The sequence below is a fragment of the Procambarus clarkii genome, chromosome 15 (genome assembly GCF_040958095.1).
Source record: "Procambarus clarkii isolate CNS0578487 chromosome 15, FALCON_Pclarkii_2.0, whole genome shotgun sequence".
Taxonomy (NCBI): Eukaryota; Metazoa; Arthropoda; class Malacostraca; order Decapoda; family Cambaridae; genus Procambarus; species Procambarus clarkii.
This window is the reverse complement of record NC_091164.1, coordinates 2004053-2018414: the sequence shown is the minus strand read 5'-3', so window position 1 is coordinate 2018414 and position 14362 is coordinate 2004053. Positions and strand designations below refer to the sequence as shown.

The following is a 14362-nucleotide window of genomic DNA, read 5'->3' as shown; positions in this document are numbered from 1 at the left end:
ATATCAAGTGACAAATAGAGTACCATGCAGATACCATCTGTATTTATACACAGGTGACCTAACTGATGATTCCATTACCTGAACCATAGTTGAGTGTGCAGACAGTGAGGCTTCATCAGTGACATTAACCGGGGCATCCATAAGTGCCTGGACCTGCTCCACCCAGGTTGCCAGTGCATCATACTCACTGCTTGCTATGTCTTTACCCCCTTCCTCACTAGCAATTCTGGGCAGTAACATGTCTTATTAATTTCTACATGCAATTGAAGAAAAATTAATAAAATCTAATAAAATATAACCAACATTTTGGAAAAAATATTAATAAGTATATGTATAAACACTGTCGCTACAAAACAAATATATTTACAAGTGTTATGCAGTACCAAACAAAATAGTCACAATCGATCATTAATAAACAATTAAAATTTGTTGCATATCTGCTTAAGTACCATGCATACAAGGAATAATAATAAATGCTTTGAGAAAAACATTAGAGCAGTGCAGGGATCAAACCAGCATCCTGGTTAACACCAGACCCGTGCCATACACATAGGCCATCACATGCTAAAGACTATTAAACCAGGGACCCTACTGAGTCCACTAGAAAGTTTGGAGGTGCCCAAACTAGTGCCCAACCAGGTTTTACAAATAGCCTGCATGAACTCTAGTGTGGGTAATGGAGTTCTCCACCACTTCAAACATGCAAGGATATCACAATAACATAATATATCATGAGAAAATCACTGGGGCTGAGTGCATGCATGCAGTCCAATCTGCACTGCTCAAAAAATCTTGTAGTATCATGCCACTGTGATTTCCTGGTAATAACCTGTTTTATTAAGCTTATTTAATCATTCACTGACTGTCCCAAGTCACTTAATACTACATGAAGCATCGTTAATACTGTAACCTCGGTGCAACTTAAATACACTTCAGTATCTTAGAATTTACATTTTCATGTAGTCTCCCATTTTTCACAAGGTGGCAACTGCATGATAGGAGCCGTAATCCATGGACCATGATACTAAAACATACCTAATTATATACAAATGAGTGAGCAAGTATATTGCTGAATGAACTACATCCTGCTAACCTTGACGACATCCCTTTCTGATATGTAGTTTTCCCTCACTGTAGCTGGGTGATTGTACAGAATATCATCCAACACTAAAGTTACAAAATACCACGCAACCTCATTCATTTAATATGCTTCCTTCTAGCACTCTCCTTTGACCTTTGACGCAATAATATATAACTTCTTACCTCTCTCTCCTTGCGGCAAGATCCAGAAGCAGAGCTCGCCAGCGTTTCATGAGATGGTCAACACGTTCTTGCAAACGTTTACCATCATCAGCATTCATGCTTTCTGTCACCTCCTTGCACATGTTCTGGAGTGTCTGACTGGGTCTTGAATACATGTAAGATGGTTGTCAAAAATTGTTCAATTCTATGTAAGTAATTTTAATACAGTACGTACCTTACAAACAACTTCTATCAAAATGCAGCTAATCTTTGCATAGCTTTATCATAAAATGCTTAACATCTGGGCAGAATGCTTTAAAGCTATACAAACCCTTAATTCCATAGGTGTAATTCACTTAGGTGAATTAATTTCATCACTGATCTATACATACACTGAAATGATTAATGGTTAAGGAAATACTGTAATGTATCAAAGTTCAGTACTTAAAACTGCCTCAGCCTCAGAAGGAATGAGTTAATATCAACAGTTTCCTCGTCATACATAAAAATATGCAAATACTGTATCTCAATTATATACAAACTATTTAATTTAAAATTTAAACTTCTATCTGAAGTATTTCAATTTCTACCCAAAGGCTATCTTTTGGGTAGAAAGGGAAAAGTTAGGACATGCCACAAATATGTTTTGAGACCAAGTCTCTTCTTCAGCTTCCAGTCTGGATTGGAATTCTGGCCTTACCTAGGTTACATTTTTTAATGCTTCCCTGTGTTTTTAGCTATGATGCAGTTTTGTAGGGTGTTGCTAGTGTATCAGACAACTTTATACATTAGGAAATAACCCAATGTAATTATTCATAAAGACACTCAAATACTATGCATACAACAAACCTTCTGTGTATATTTCTTAATTCCTTCATTCCTATTAAAGTTTGAGCCCCATTAAACATAAGTAGTAGTTACTACTATAAGTTACTAAACATAAGTTACTTATAAGTAGTATCATATAAAAAATGTAAACACACTATGTATTCACTGATTTACTTAAAAGTACTAGCATATTATTACCTGTGCTTGAGAGTAACCTGCTTCTCAAGTTCTTTCTGTGTGATTTTAGCATCTGGCAATGGTTGATTAGAAGTACATTGAACTTTTTCCTCAATCATGTCCAACCAAGCTGAAAAGTCATCAATGGTCTTCTGCAGTGTCCTCCATGTTTCGGAGCACTGTAACCATCGAGCATGTTTTTCAGTGTACCCACGATTTACCTGAAAAATAGATATGACAACAATGTCACACACTTCTAAACAAATTAATATAATTACTGTAATTATTTAAGCATTCTTTATAGCCACCATACAAAGAAACAGGTTACCAGAGGTTTAAGAGTTAACAATTAAACAATATTGCCTATAATTAACTGCATTAAAGGAGTAACTGTAAACTGTAAATGCAAACTGATTATTAATTCATCTTGCATTACATTAACAAGTTCAATGGTGTTGAAGTTAAAACATCCTTTTGGGAATATTTTTTGAGTACATGGAAAGTGCCTTTCTGAGCAAACCACTTGCTCATTCCTGTAGGCAACGTAAACAAATCCAGCCAAATCAGTGTGACTTTACAGTATTTCCAATGAGGAAAAAAAATTTCAAGCCTCCCCAGACTGAACCACTAATGGGAATGACACACTGAAGAATTCTTAATCCAGCCCTGAATGACCATTAGAAGACTCATTAATCAACACTCAAAATACCACCTCCAAGAAATATTTGGATTCCAAGAGCCTACCAAGTACTGCTCTATTAAACTGCTAATTGACTACTTGACCACTATCCCAACCTACAACTGAATGTCACTACTGGCACTGTCAACAAAAACACCCGGGAATTTCATCACACTTTCCACCTTGCTCGATCCCACCTGAGGCATAGGATAAGGTGAGATCATAAGGGAGAAAATGAGGGCAACCAAATGGTTGGTCAGAAAGGAGCTATTCAGTCTACATTCAAAAACATGTTTCTGAGTTTAAGTTGCTCAGTCATTCCTTTAGGTAAGAATTCCCATGCCCAAAACATCAGAAGATATATCAACATATTAGGAAACTCAAGCTGCAGAATGGAGTTGAAAGGGAGGTCACAGACGACACAGTAAAACTAATGCCCCAGTCCATCCTCTGAATAGACAGTAAGTTTTAATACTAAATGTAATAAGTATAATCCTGACTATCGGCATAGTACATAAATACACTTAATTGCCAGCATCGCACCAAAATATTGTAATTAGAGTTTACCTGAAAAGCTGTATAGAAAACCACGACCTAAGCCTTGGGAGTGTAGGAGGACAAGCATGTAAATAGCATTTATTGCTTCTTAATTACAATCAGTATTTAACCTATAGCTATACTGTATATGATAAACTAAAATAGTTAATCCAACTGTAAATAATGGAAATGAGACTATAGGAATATGACACTAATAAATACGGAATAACAAAATAAGATCTTAAATACCATGATTGACATAGGATTCTATACTTGGCACACACACAGTTAACATAATACATTCGACTAGAATAACTCTCACTTCAACTGCCTGAGTCACTGAAAATTAAGTCATTCTTTTTTCAACTTCAATTTTAGTACTGTAAGTTCTCGATATATACCTTAATAACTAGTCTTAAGTATTTGCTTTAAAATTCATTATATTGTACTGAACTTCTGTTTATTTCTAAATCATTAGCTAATTCTTGAAGTAAATCACAATCAATAATTTTAAGTGATTGTTAAGAGTGTTACTTGATAAGATTGACTACTATACTGCTCATCTACATATCCCTTGAAATTTCTCAATGTATATCTTGTGTAAAGTAATCTGCTATCTTTAAGATTTGCCTTAAACGCTAGACAGTGTTAGTGGGTTCGCATTACCTGAGCCCATTCTTCTCTGAGTTTGTCCATAACACGGCGCACTTGTTCTGACTCAGCAGGGGTAATATTTCTGACTGTAGCATTCCTCTCAGCTTCAAGACCATCAACCCTTGGCTTTAGGGTTTCCAGCCCTTTTTTAATACTCTGGTGAAAAAATAAATCACATATACATTAAGTGTACCCTGCTGAATACATGCAAGCATAACCACATACTTGTACAGTATATAATCTATAAAGAAAGTAAGCTAGAATGAGACAGAGTGGACATGACAGTGTTACATGCGAGAACATGTAACTACATATTTGTAGTTCCAGAATGGAAGTTATGCTAATGGTGTCATGTCTTCCCTATAATCTTTGTTATATTAAGCTTGAAACTTATGACTGGTTTAGGTATGCTTGCTAGTATTTACCCAGCAAGCATTAGAAATAATTCCGTAACAAAGGTGAACTTCTTCAAGAACAAATTAGGATAAGTTCTTGCAAGAAGTACTGGACCAACCAGGCTGTAGTGAATATTTGGGCCTACAGGCTGCTGCAAGCAACAGCCTGTTGGACCAAGTTATCACAAGTCGCGTCTGACCCTCAGACTAGGAGTAGAACAACTCCCGATAGCCTCTCCAGGTAAGCTCCAGCTATACACTACTCTTTCACTTAGTTTAATCCGTCCATCTCGTCAATCACTAGTTTTAAGCACTTTGCTGAAGATTGACTGTACTTTTTGTAACTTACAAATTGCTGCAAATTCTCAATAAATATCTCGACTAATCTGTTAGCTTTAACGTTTGCTGGAAACATTACGAGTGTTGGTGGCTTTGCAAGAATGTACCTGTACAACAACCTGTACCTCTGTTAAGTTAATTTGCAGCTACTCATTGTTCTAATATGAATGTATTGCATTTACACACCAAAACTGGTATAAAACCCTTATGCTCTGATGTAAATGTTTAATAAATAAATACAATTCTTAGTACTTGACCTCTCATCAGCCTGATTACTGTTCATTCACTGAGATTTGTATATGAATGAGAAAACAACTAAATGTTTAGAGTTCAAATTAACACAATGGGGCATTCTCAAGACACTACATGATATAATGTGGAATAATGATGAAAATTAAATAAACATAATAAAACTGCAAGGCAACTCTACTGGATATCTAAATAACAGTAGTAACCATCAATATACCTTCAATTCATCCTCTTGCATCTTGAGATTATCATACTGGTTACCAGCAAGCTTGGAGGAATTGAGCTGGCGAGAGATAACGGATATAGCTTCTCTCAACCGGTTAACACTGGCCACAAAGTCTGGCACAATGACAGGTTCAGTTTCTGGCTGCAATAAATATCAATAATAATTATAGCAGATAATCATATGCATAATATAAATCGGATCATTCAATCTTGACAATCTCTACCGTTTCTCTCAAAGATATTCAGAGCAGGAATATGCTTAAAATAAATTTATTTGAAAAATCTAATCTATTAGTCAATAGGAATTAATCAGCACTGTGACATATTTTGTTACATTTGAGTATTATCATCTACTGCCCATTAACTCTCATACAGTACTTTATCCTTGAAACCAAGATGCTACTTACAGATTCTACTTTTGTTGTAGAAACAATGCTTTTCTTCTCCAAGGAACCTTTGCGATATTGCCTGAACTGCATGCTGACCTCAGTCCAACGCATGTTGAGCAAAGTCAGAACAGGCTGAATCTGATTATACTTGTATTTTTTCAAAAGGCTGCCACTTTCATTGAGTTTATCCAATTCTGCCTTCTTAGTCGTCATCTCATTTTCAAGTGCCTGTGAAAACATGCAGGTATGAAATGTAGGAAACAATATATTGTCTAAAATTTAGGAAACTCAAATTCAACAGTTGAAAAATACCACTGAGTGTAGATATCCTGCTCCAACAGGCAAAGGCACACTGCAGAGTCCAGCCAGGCAACAGGACCAGCATGGTCTTTGCATACCCAACTCCTCAAGTATCTTTTCAAATCATCCTTGCTGGAAATACACAGAAAAACGCACAAGGTATATTGGAACACAAGGGAGGGAATGACAGAAATGGAGTAGCTTGCTGCAATGAGAGGAGTGTTAGAGCCAACCTTTTTATGGTTGGTTTGTAGTAGTATTGAAGCTGGAAAGGAATTTGGACTAGTTCATCTGAGGTGTAAAAGTTAAAATTGGAAATGAATTTTAAAAATCCATTCATTTTGGATGTGTAAACATTTCTTCAGCTTACCTCTAACTGACTCTCATCATTGTTGAGAAGATGAAGTCTCTTGGACACGTCAATTGACCAACTGATAATGTCGTCTGCCTTTCCTGAGATGGTCTTCATCTCTTGAGTTACTCGCTCTGATTCCAGCTTTACATTCTATTTAGATTGTAAAGAAAATTTTGTTAACATTACTGTAATTTGAAGGTACAAACACATTCTGTTCATTATTAGGGTAAGGAGAGTAAATAAATGTTAGTAATACAATACAGTTTACAATCTAGTCATTGCAACAGGATAGGAGATTAACCCACAATGCTATAATAAAGTTGCTGTATATCAAAAAGATTTGCTACAATAATTTGAAATATGGTATACCACAACAAAATCCCAATTATGATTAATAAAACAAATTGTAAAAACAATATAATAATACAAATCCCAATTATGACTAATAAAATAAATAGGAAAACAATATTTACACAAACTTAAATCATTTTACCTCAGTTTCACTCTTGAGAGATGACCAATGTGTACGGAGATCATTAACAGCAACACGAATAGTGTTGGCTCTAGGAACATCCACCATGTGTGTTGTGAGTGTAAGGGTGTCACCATGGGATATAACTGTAGCAACATCAGGTTCCAGCAGTGCTACCTCTTGCTCAAGTGTCTGCAATGACAAAAAATATCATGCACTGAATTTGAAGTACCTGTGTGATGACTACTGTTCAAGTAGTAGACTGAGGTGAGACAGCCCACATAAAATAGAGAAGGGGAGACTGGAAGACATGAATATGCAGGACATGTGCCATTTATGTGATGGAGTTACCAGTGCCATAAACAAGAAGAATAAGGGAATGAAGATAATAGGGGAGTGTGACACTGTAAAGGTATATAATGGGCTGAAATGGATGGAGCAGAACAATTGTTAGTTCATGTGTTGTAACCTGTGATTCCTATCTGAATGTATAAACAAACACACATCTTTGTCTAAAGGATATTCAAATGCAGGTTTGAAGTCATCATTTGCCAATTACATTTCTAATGTAGGATAGCAAGCAGTAGAATGCACGGTTATCATGGGAAATTGACTCGCATAGAATCAGACACTACATATGCACGGTGCTGCTGTAATACAGTGATTAGATGTACCATATAATACATTCATATATATACAATAACATATAATACATTCCCTATTTTTCAAACGAGATTTAAGGAATTTTCATTTAATTTCTATTAAACATTACAGTACACAATAAAAAGCCAAATAGCATTTACAACTAACCAAAAATGGTCATTTATTAATGTTATCAAACTTAAGTGATAATCTATACACTAGGCAGACTTATTTGGCTCCTTTATAACATCCAGTATATACGTAAAGAATTATGCAGTTAGGCAGGATAACATTCTGGCACTGACATCAGTATAATTTGAAGTGGTTCATGCAGGAGACACAAGGATTCACTGGAGAATCATTAGTCCAGCTCAGAATAACTAAATTAGACTTCATTTATAAAAACTCATGAGCATATTTAAATCTTCCCATGAAATCACTGGTGATGATTAAAGAAAGGCTCTTGCTAACTGCCAGTTCGGCCTGCTTGGTAACCTACAATGAATGCTACCAAGATGTGGCACTACACACATCTAAATTAAAAAAAATAATGACTTTGCACAGAGAGAGAGAGAGAGAGAGACAGACAGACAGACAGAGACACCTGAACCAGCAAAATGATTCTGCCCAGAAAGAGGTTTTTGCACTAACTCGTAAATCTTATTTCTAAGCTATCAAATTTGACTGGTCCTTAAAGTATAAAATGGAGCTTAAACCGAGAGAAAGGGAATTTGCTCTGGTATTCCAGACCACCCTCAAGCACTTCAGTGACCCTCCCTGACTATAGTCATCAATGTAAACAATATACAGTAATAACCTGAACAACATTTTGGCATACCTCTGCTCTCTTCCTTGGCATCCTGATAGGAAGGTATTGTCACTAATTTCGCCTTTATTTCAGTAATTTTATCTGCATTTGCAGTAACTTCTCGAAGGAAAGCATCAACTTCATCACCAAGCTCCTGAAAGATTATGAAACTTTTTTTACCAATTAACCTTTCCTAATACCCGTCATATGATAATTATTTACAATAAAGGAAGCTAAGAGCATCAAGAGAAAATCAGAGGCAGAAACGCTGCCTATTTGTTTCCGCCTCCACCGGGTATTGAACCCAGAACCTCAGGACTACGAATCCGAAGCACTGTCCACGCAGCTGTAAGGCCGCAGGGGAGCCGCAGGGGCTCCTCACAGAAAAGTAATTAATTGCACAATACTGTACAGCTCTAATTTATTATAAGACAAATTCCTTCCACATTCTTCCTACTTTTTCTTAAACGTACTTTCATTAACCTTAATCTATTCCAATCTTGATTTTGATTTCCTTTTCAGCTTTGCCACATAGTACATTAACTTTCTTTCCATAAAATCTTGTATTGTATACAGCTTGCTTTGTCTCTTATTAATTCAATAGTACAATCATTCAACCAAGTAGTTGCTTTCTGAGGCCCATGAAAGTTCAGACCCAGACATGACTACAATTTTGCCCTTTGTGGAGAGAAATTTCCCTACCCCTATATCACTGTTGACATCATTTTCTAGTACAGAAATAGAGCATTGATGAACTTGAAATAAAGTTTATGAACTCATTCACTTGCAGCCACCATAGTTACCAACAGACATACAAAAAGATGGAAAGCTATTCATTATCAGTTTCCTATACCTGTTGTCCTGACTGCTTGATATCTTGCAGTATTGTTGAAGCAGCACTTGTGGTGACCTGGACTTGCTCTTGAGTGCTTTCTTTAACATAGCTTCTCGATGCATATACTTTCTCAGATGTTGAAGTTCCTGGCCCTGCATTCACTGTTGGTGATCCTTCAGGATATTGTTTTTTCTGCAGGAAACATCATTTTGTCAATTAATTGTAAGGAAATAAACTAGACAGAGTAACTGATATTAAAACATGTATCTTCAACAGAATTAAAGAATAAATAAAACTTGAAATTATGTTCTTCAAACAATATAAACAGTAAAAAGTGGGATTAATTTTGTTTAATTTACAATCCAGTAAGTTAAAAAAATGTTTAGGGTAATAAGATTACCAGCACCATATAAATAAAAATGTTAGTCATGCTTTACATTATGGACTTCACATACAGACACCAGTCAACCATTCACTTTAGTTAACATAAATCTTTTATATGCACTGAATAAATATATAAGAGGAATCAGTGCTCTTTCAGTTTTATAAAGTGGATATAATAAAACTCTGAAAACATGCACCTATATCTGTTAATATAAAAAGAGCAAAGGCATTATTAAATACACTGCATAACAGCATGTATAAGCTTTTGAAATGTTGAGCCATGCTATGCAAAGTCAATAAGGTGGAAGAATATGTATGTGGAATTCTTCTGTTAGTACTTCCCGTGTTTTTTTTTGCTTCAGGCAGATACCGCATTTTCAATACATGAACCTTGAGAAAAAGTGATAATGCTGTGACCATTACCAAATCCCAAGCAGAGCACTGAAGGTTCTCGATAAGACCTGGAGACTTTACTTGTCTTACCTCCACCATAGTTTTAATAGCTTCCTCTTCAAGGGTTAAATCATCATCAGTAGTATCCTCATAGGGAAACTCTTCTCCCTCTGTTTCACTAAAGATGACCTCTCCTTCACTTGCATCAGTGAGAACACTGATAGTGCTGAATCGTGAGGAGCGATGTTCAGTGCCAGGAGCTAAACACTGTATGTTCTCTCTTAGAGGAAGTGGTCTATCTCTTATCTCTGAGTTTATGTTTTCTTCAGCAGACTGTATCTGACTGTTGTTGGTGGAGGACCAACACTCTAATGGCGTTTCCAATATTTCTGCTGAGGAATGCAACACTTCCAAAGATGTGGAAACATCATCTGACCCTAAAGATTCAACCATTTCCCCAGAGGCATCATAATATGGACTAGAACTATTGGAGTTTGAAGCAGCAGAGGAGGTGGAACTCTCCTTTTCTGTTTCTTCCTTTTGTTCACTAATCTTAGAAGATGAATTGTCCTCAATGAAAACAAAACCTATGTCTTGCAATTCATAGTTAGTAAGTGAAGATGCTTCCCTATCCAAATGATAACTGTCTTTTATGTTCTTGTTTAATTCATCACCAGGCACATTCATGTCAATTTTACTTTGGAATAAGACCTCTTTCACTACTCTTTTGGGACTGGCCTCAGTAATGTCTGAGATTGTAGCTGTGGTCTTAACCTCTGATTTTTCATGAAAGGCAATTGATGATGATTTTGGTGTTTCTGAAAACTTATTACTTATTTGGGGAATATCGGACATAGCTTTGTCTTTCTTTGTGTTAATTGGAATATTTTTGTTTGTTTGATCTGAAGTACTTTCTTTGTCACAAAAATTGGGTAATAAATAAACATACATATTTTCTGGAGACTCGATGACAGCATGATCTACATCTTCATCTGATGCAGTAATGCTTTCATCTCTGGAGTCTCCATGATGGATATCTGGAATAGAAATTGTTACTTCTTGCTCCTCAATCACTTCTGTAGCTTGAATGACTTGAGCTACATCAATGCTCACTTTTCTCTCCATTCTGAGGGCATCTTGTAAATTAGATTTAATTATTTTAACTTCAGTCCAGCCTTCTTCGCCCATTAAATATGTCTCTTGAACTGTAGCAGCTGTTCTTGTATTTTCTTCTGGCTTTTCAACAGTTCCGAGTGCTTCAACTGCATCTTTCGACAGTAAAGTGTCTTTCTGATCACACTGATCGCACTCTTTCTTTAAATCGACTGCAGCTTTCAAGTTTTCATCCTCTACAACTACGAAATTTTGCTGACAATTATTACCATCTTTTACATTATCTTTCATTACAAAAGATGCCTCACAAATATTCTTGCAAAGACTTTCATCAGCTGAAATTTTTTTATCATGTTTATCTGTTAAAGAAACCAATTCATTATCCATTTCCCCCCCACCAATAACATTTTGGTCCCTAGACACTAAACCTGAATTTTCCTTAAACTCTTCCTTTGCTACAGCAATTGTTAAAATACCTTCAGGTGCCTCTTTGATGTGTGACTTATCTTCAAGGATAATTGTTTTTGTTATCAATTCCTCTGATACAGACCGAACAAGTGATTCTTGGGCATCAATGCTTTTTGGAGTTTTGACACCAATTTGGCTGTCATCTCTCACTGAAACAGTCTCAGAAGTCTTCTTTGAAAGACTACCAATTGGAATGTGAATAACTGTTTCAGCTTCTGACAATGTTGACACTGAGCTATCAATGCTAACATGTCTTTCCAGCTTTACTTCCAAAGAAATATTTCCTATATCTGTGCCAAGCTGCTCCTCTAATCTGTCAGGTTTATCTATTTTGTTTGCTCCTTCCTCGATCACAATTTCATTTTCTGCTATACAGTCTTTCTCTCCACATTCAACTTCTTCATAAGTAGACAATTGTTCTTCTAAATCAGCTTCTGGTTCATGATCCACCATCTCAAAGCTACTGCCTGATGAACTGCTACTAGACACAGATAATTTCCTTGGCATATCTCTAGCTTTACAATCATCTTCTTTTGTGGCATCTTTCTCAACATTCATTTCAAACATCCAATTTTCTTTCTCTGAAATCTTCTCCATATGTTCATCTTCAGCTTTTTCAGGAAATGGCACCAATTCATAAGTAAACTTGCTTTGTACTGGTTTTTTATTTAACCTGACAGATGACTCTTGTGAATAATTAAATCTCTTCATTATCTCTGCACGTGCGTACTTTATTCTTCTCAACAATTTTGTACTCTACACATTCAGACGTTAATACTTCAGACAATCTTGCCATTTCTGAAGTTTCCTTTTCCACTTCGACTGATACAAGATTAATACTGATAGACGGACTTGAGGGGCTTTCCATAGTTGTCTCAAAACCTTCCATTTCCTCTCTAATACTGGCACTGTACTGTGGTTCAATAGAAGGATGTCCAACTTCTAATTTTGCATCTATTGATTTCTTTAATGCTTTGTTTACAGTCCTCAAAGTAATTTCTTCTTCAGGATATGTTCTCTCATACATCATCTCTTTAATTACTTTTCCTTCATTATCAGCTTCATAGCTCTGACTTTGAATAGTTAACACTATCAAGTGGTTCTATATAACCTAGAGTCAAACCTGTGCACATCATTTTGGGTCTGGTCTCTACATTCTCCTCTTCTGGAAACTGCTTTGAGGCAACTACCTCTACAACCATCTCGCTTATTTCTTCCATTGGTGATTCGCATGTGATTTTCCTCTCAGTCAATTGTCTTTAGTAATACACTGGATTCTTCTGTGCACTGTGTTACAAATATTAACTCGGGAACTACTTCCATAAGCTCTTCCTTTGTAAACTGATGAAAAGCTACATCAGGCACTACTTCCTCACACTCATTTTTCATGCTCTCCCTATGCTCCTTGTTTGATAATAGGTTTGTGCTAATAATTAAATCAGATGGCTCTGCAATATCTTTAGATAATAATGTATTGTCAGTCGCCAGGGTTTCTATTTTTTCACAATTTCTTTGTTCCTTTTTAACCTTATGCTGGCCTACTGTACAATCTGTCATAACAGCCTCACTAGATCCAAAGTCTTCCATATGAGTGCTCCTCTTTTCACTGACCTTCCCTAGAGATCCTTCCAGTGCTTGAATAACAGCATGCTCATATATAGTAGCAGCAGATATTCTAACTTTTGAATGTTCTTGTATATCATCACTTTCATCTGAAGATGATGAATCAATTTCTGCAACTTGTGCTCTCGCTTCTTCATAGCTCTCTATATCAACCCCACCAGTGAAAACTTCATCCTTGTCAGTTTCAATGCTACTACAGCTAACAAAACTGAATCGCAACACATCCTGCTCTTGAGATTTGCTCTGCTTATCATCTGTAATAAGATTTTGTGAACTAAAGTCTGCAGGTAAAGGAGCATCATCCCAGTCTCCTGAAATAGCACCACGAGTTTCAGATCCAAAATCAATGGAGCCTTCCTGAAGATGACCCCCTACTGCTTCTTGATATACTTGAGGAGCTACTTAATTCCCATGTTTCTTCATCGGCTGCATGTGTAGTTAAGCCTTTTCTGTACAATGCCTTTCCTAAACTATCTGCTGTTATAACTGAAGCACCTTTTACTTTTTTGGGTCTTGACTGTGGGTTAAGGGGTATTTCAACTGGTAATGATTTCTCTAGTATAGGCTGTTCTGTTTTCTTGGATATCTCATAAAGAACTTCACTGTCAGCTTCTCCATAAAACTTGGCAAATCTTTTCCTCTTTTTCATACCAACATCAAAATCTGTTGAATTGCTACCAAACTCTCTCTCCTTTCCTATTTCCCTGACGTTTACATCTTCTGGCTCTAGTTTATACATATTCTCAAAGCTTTCAGTGATTACTAGCTTCTGTGTCTGACAACTCAGGGCCTATACCAAAGCTAGACATGTCATCATCTTCATTTTGGGAAACATTGCTCAATGTATCTTCAAAATCCCCAGATTTGACCTGTAACATGTACAATACAGTATAGGTAATTTATACTGCTGAAACTCACAATGTTGTATGAATGTACATCTCATGATATATCCCGCAAGAAAAAATCATACCCAAAATAAAAGATATAAAAGATAATTTTTAATAGGTTACTTGCCAACCATTTTCAGAAAATAGTAATATAAAAATAATATACTATGACAAAATTAACATGAACTACTTTGTCCTGAATTAACACTTATATTAACAAAAATACTTTTAATTAAAATTGATTTCCTATATAAAGTATCATGATCAAGTTAAAATTAATTTTTACTCTGGCTTCACGAATAAAAACATTAAGAACATTTATCTCTGCCGTGTTACAAAATACAACCTTAGTTTTTCTTATATCAAAG

The 14362-nt window shown here is 35.9% G+C and overlaps 1 protein-coding gene across 1 annotated transcript in view; it reads right to left on the bottom strand.

The window, feature by feature from the left end:
- Positions 1 to 14362, bottom strand: part of LOC123759134 (dystrophin) — a 379967-nt gene that overhangs the window by 239989 nt on the left and 125616 nt on the right. The window contains 10 exon segments of the mRNA XM_069324819.1: positions 79 to 226; positions 1264 to 1407; positions 2269 to 2468; positions 4130 to 4273; positions 5318 to 5467; positions 5733 to 5942; positions 6385 to 6519; positions 6863 to 7050; positions 8322 to 8445; positions 9145 to 9318. Of these exon segments, the coding sequence (XP_069180920.1) occupies positions 79 to 226; positions 1264 to 1407; positions 2269 to 2468; positions 4130 to 4273; positions 5318 to 5467; positions 5733 to 5942; positions 6385 to 6519; positions 6863 to 7050; positions 8322 to 8445; positions 9145 to 9318 (1617 nt within the window).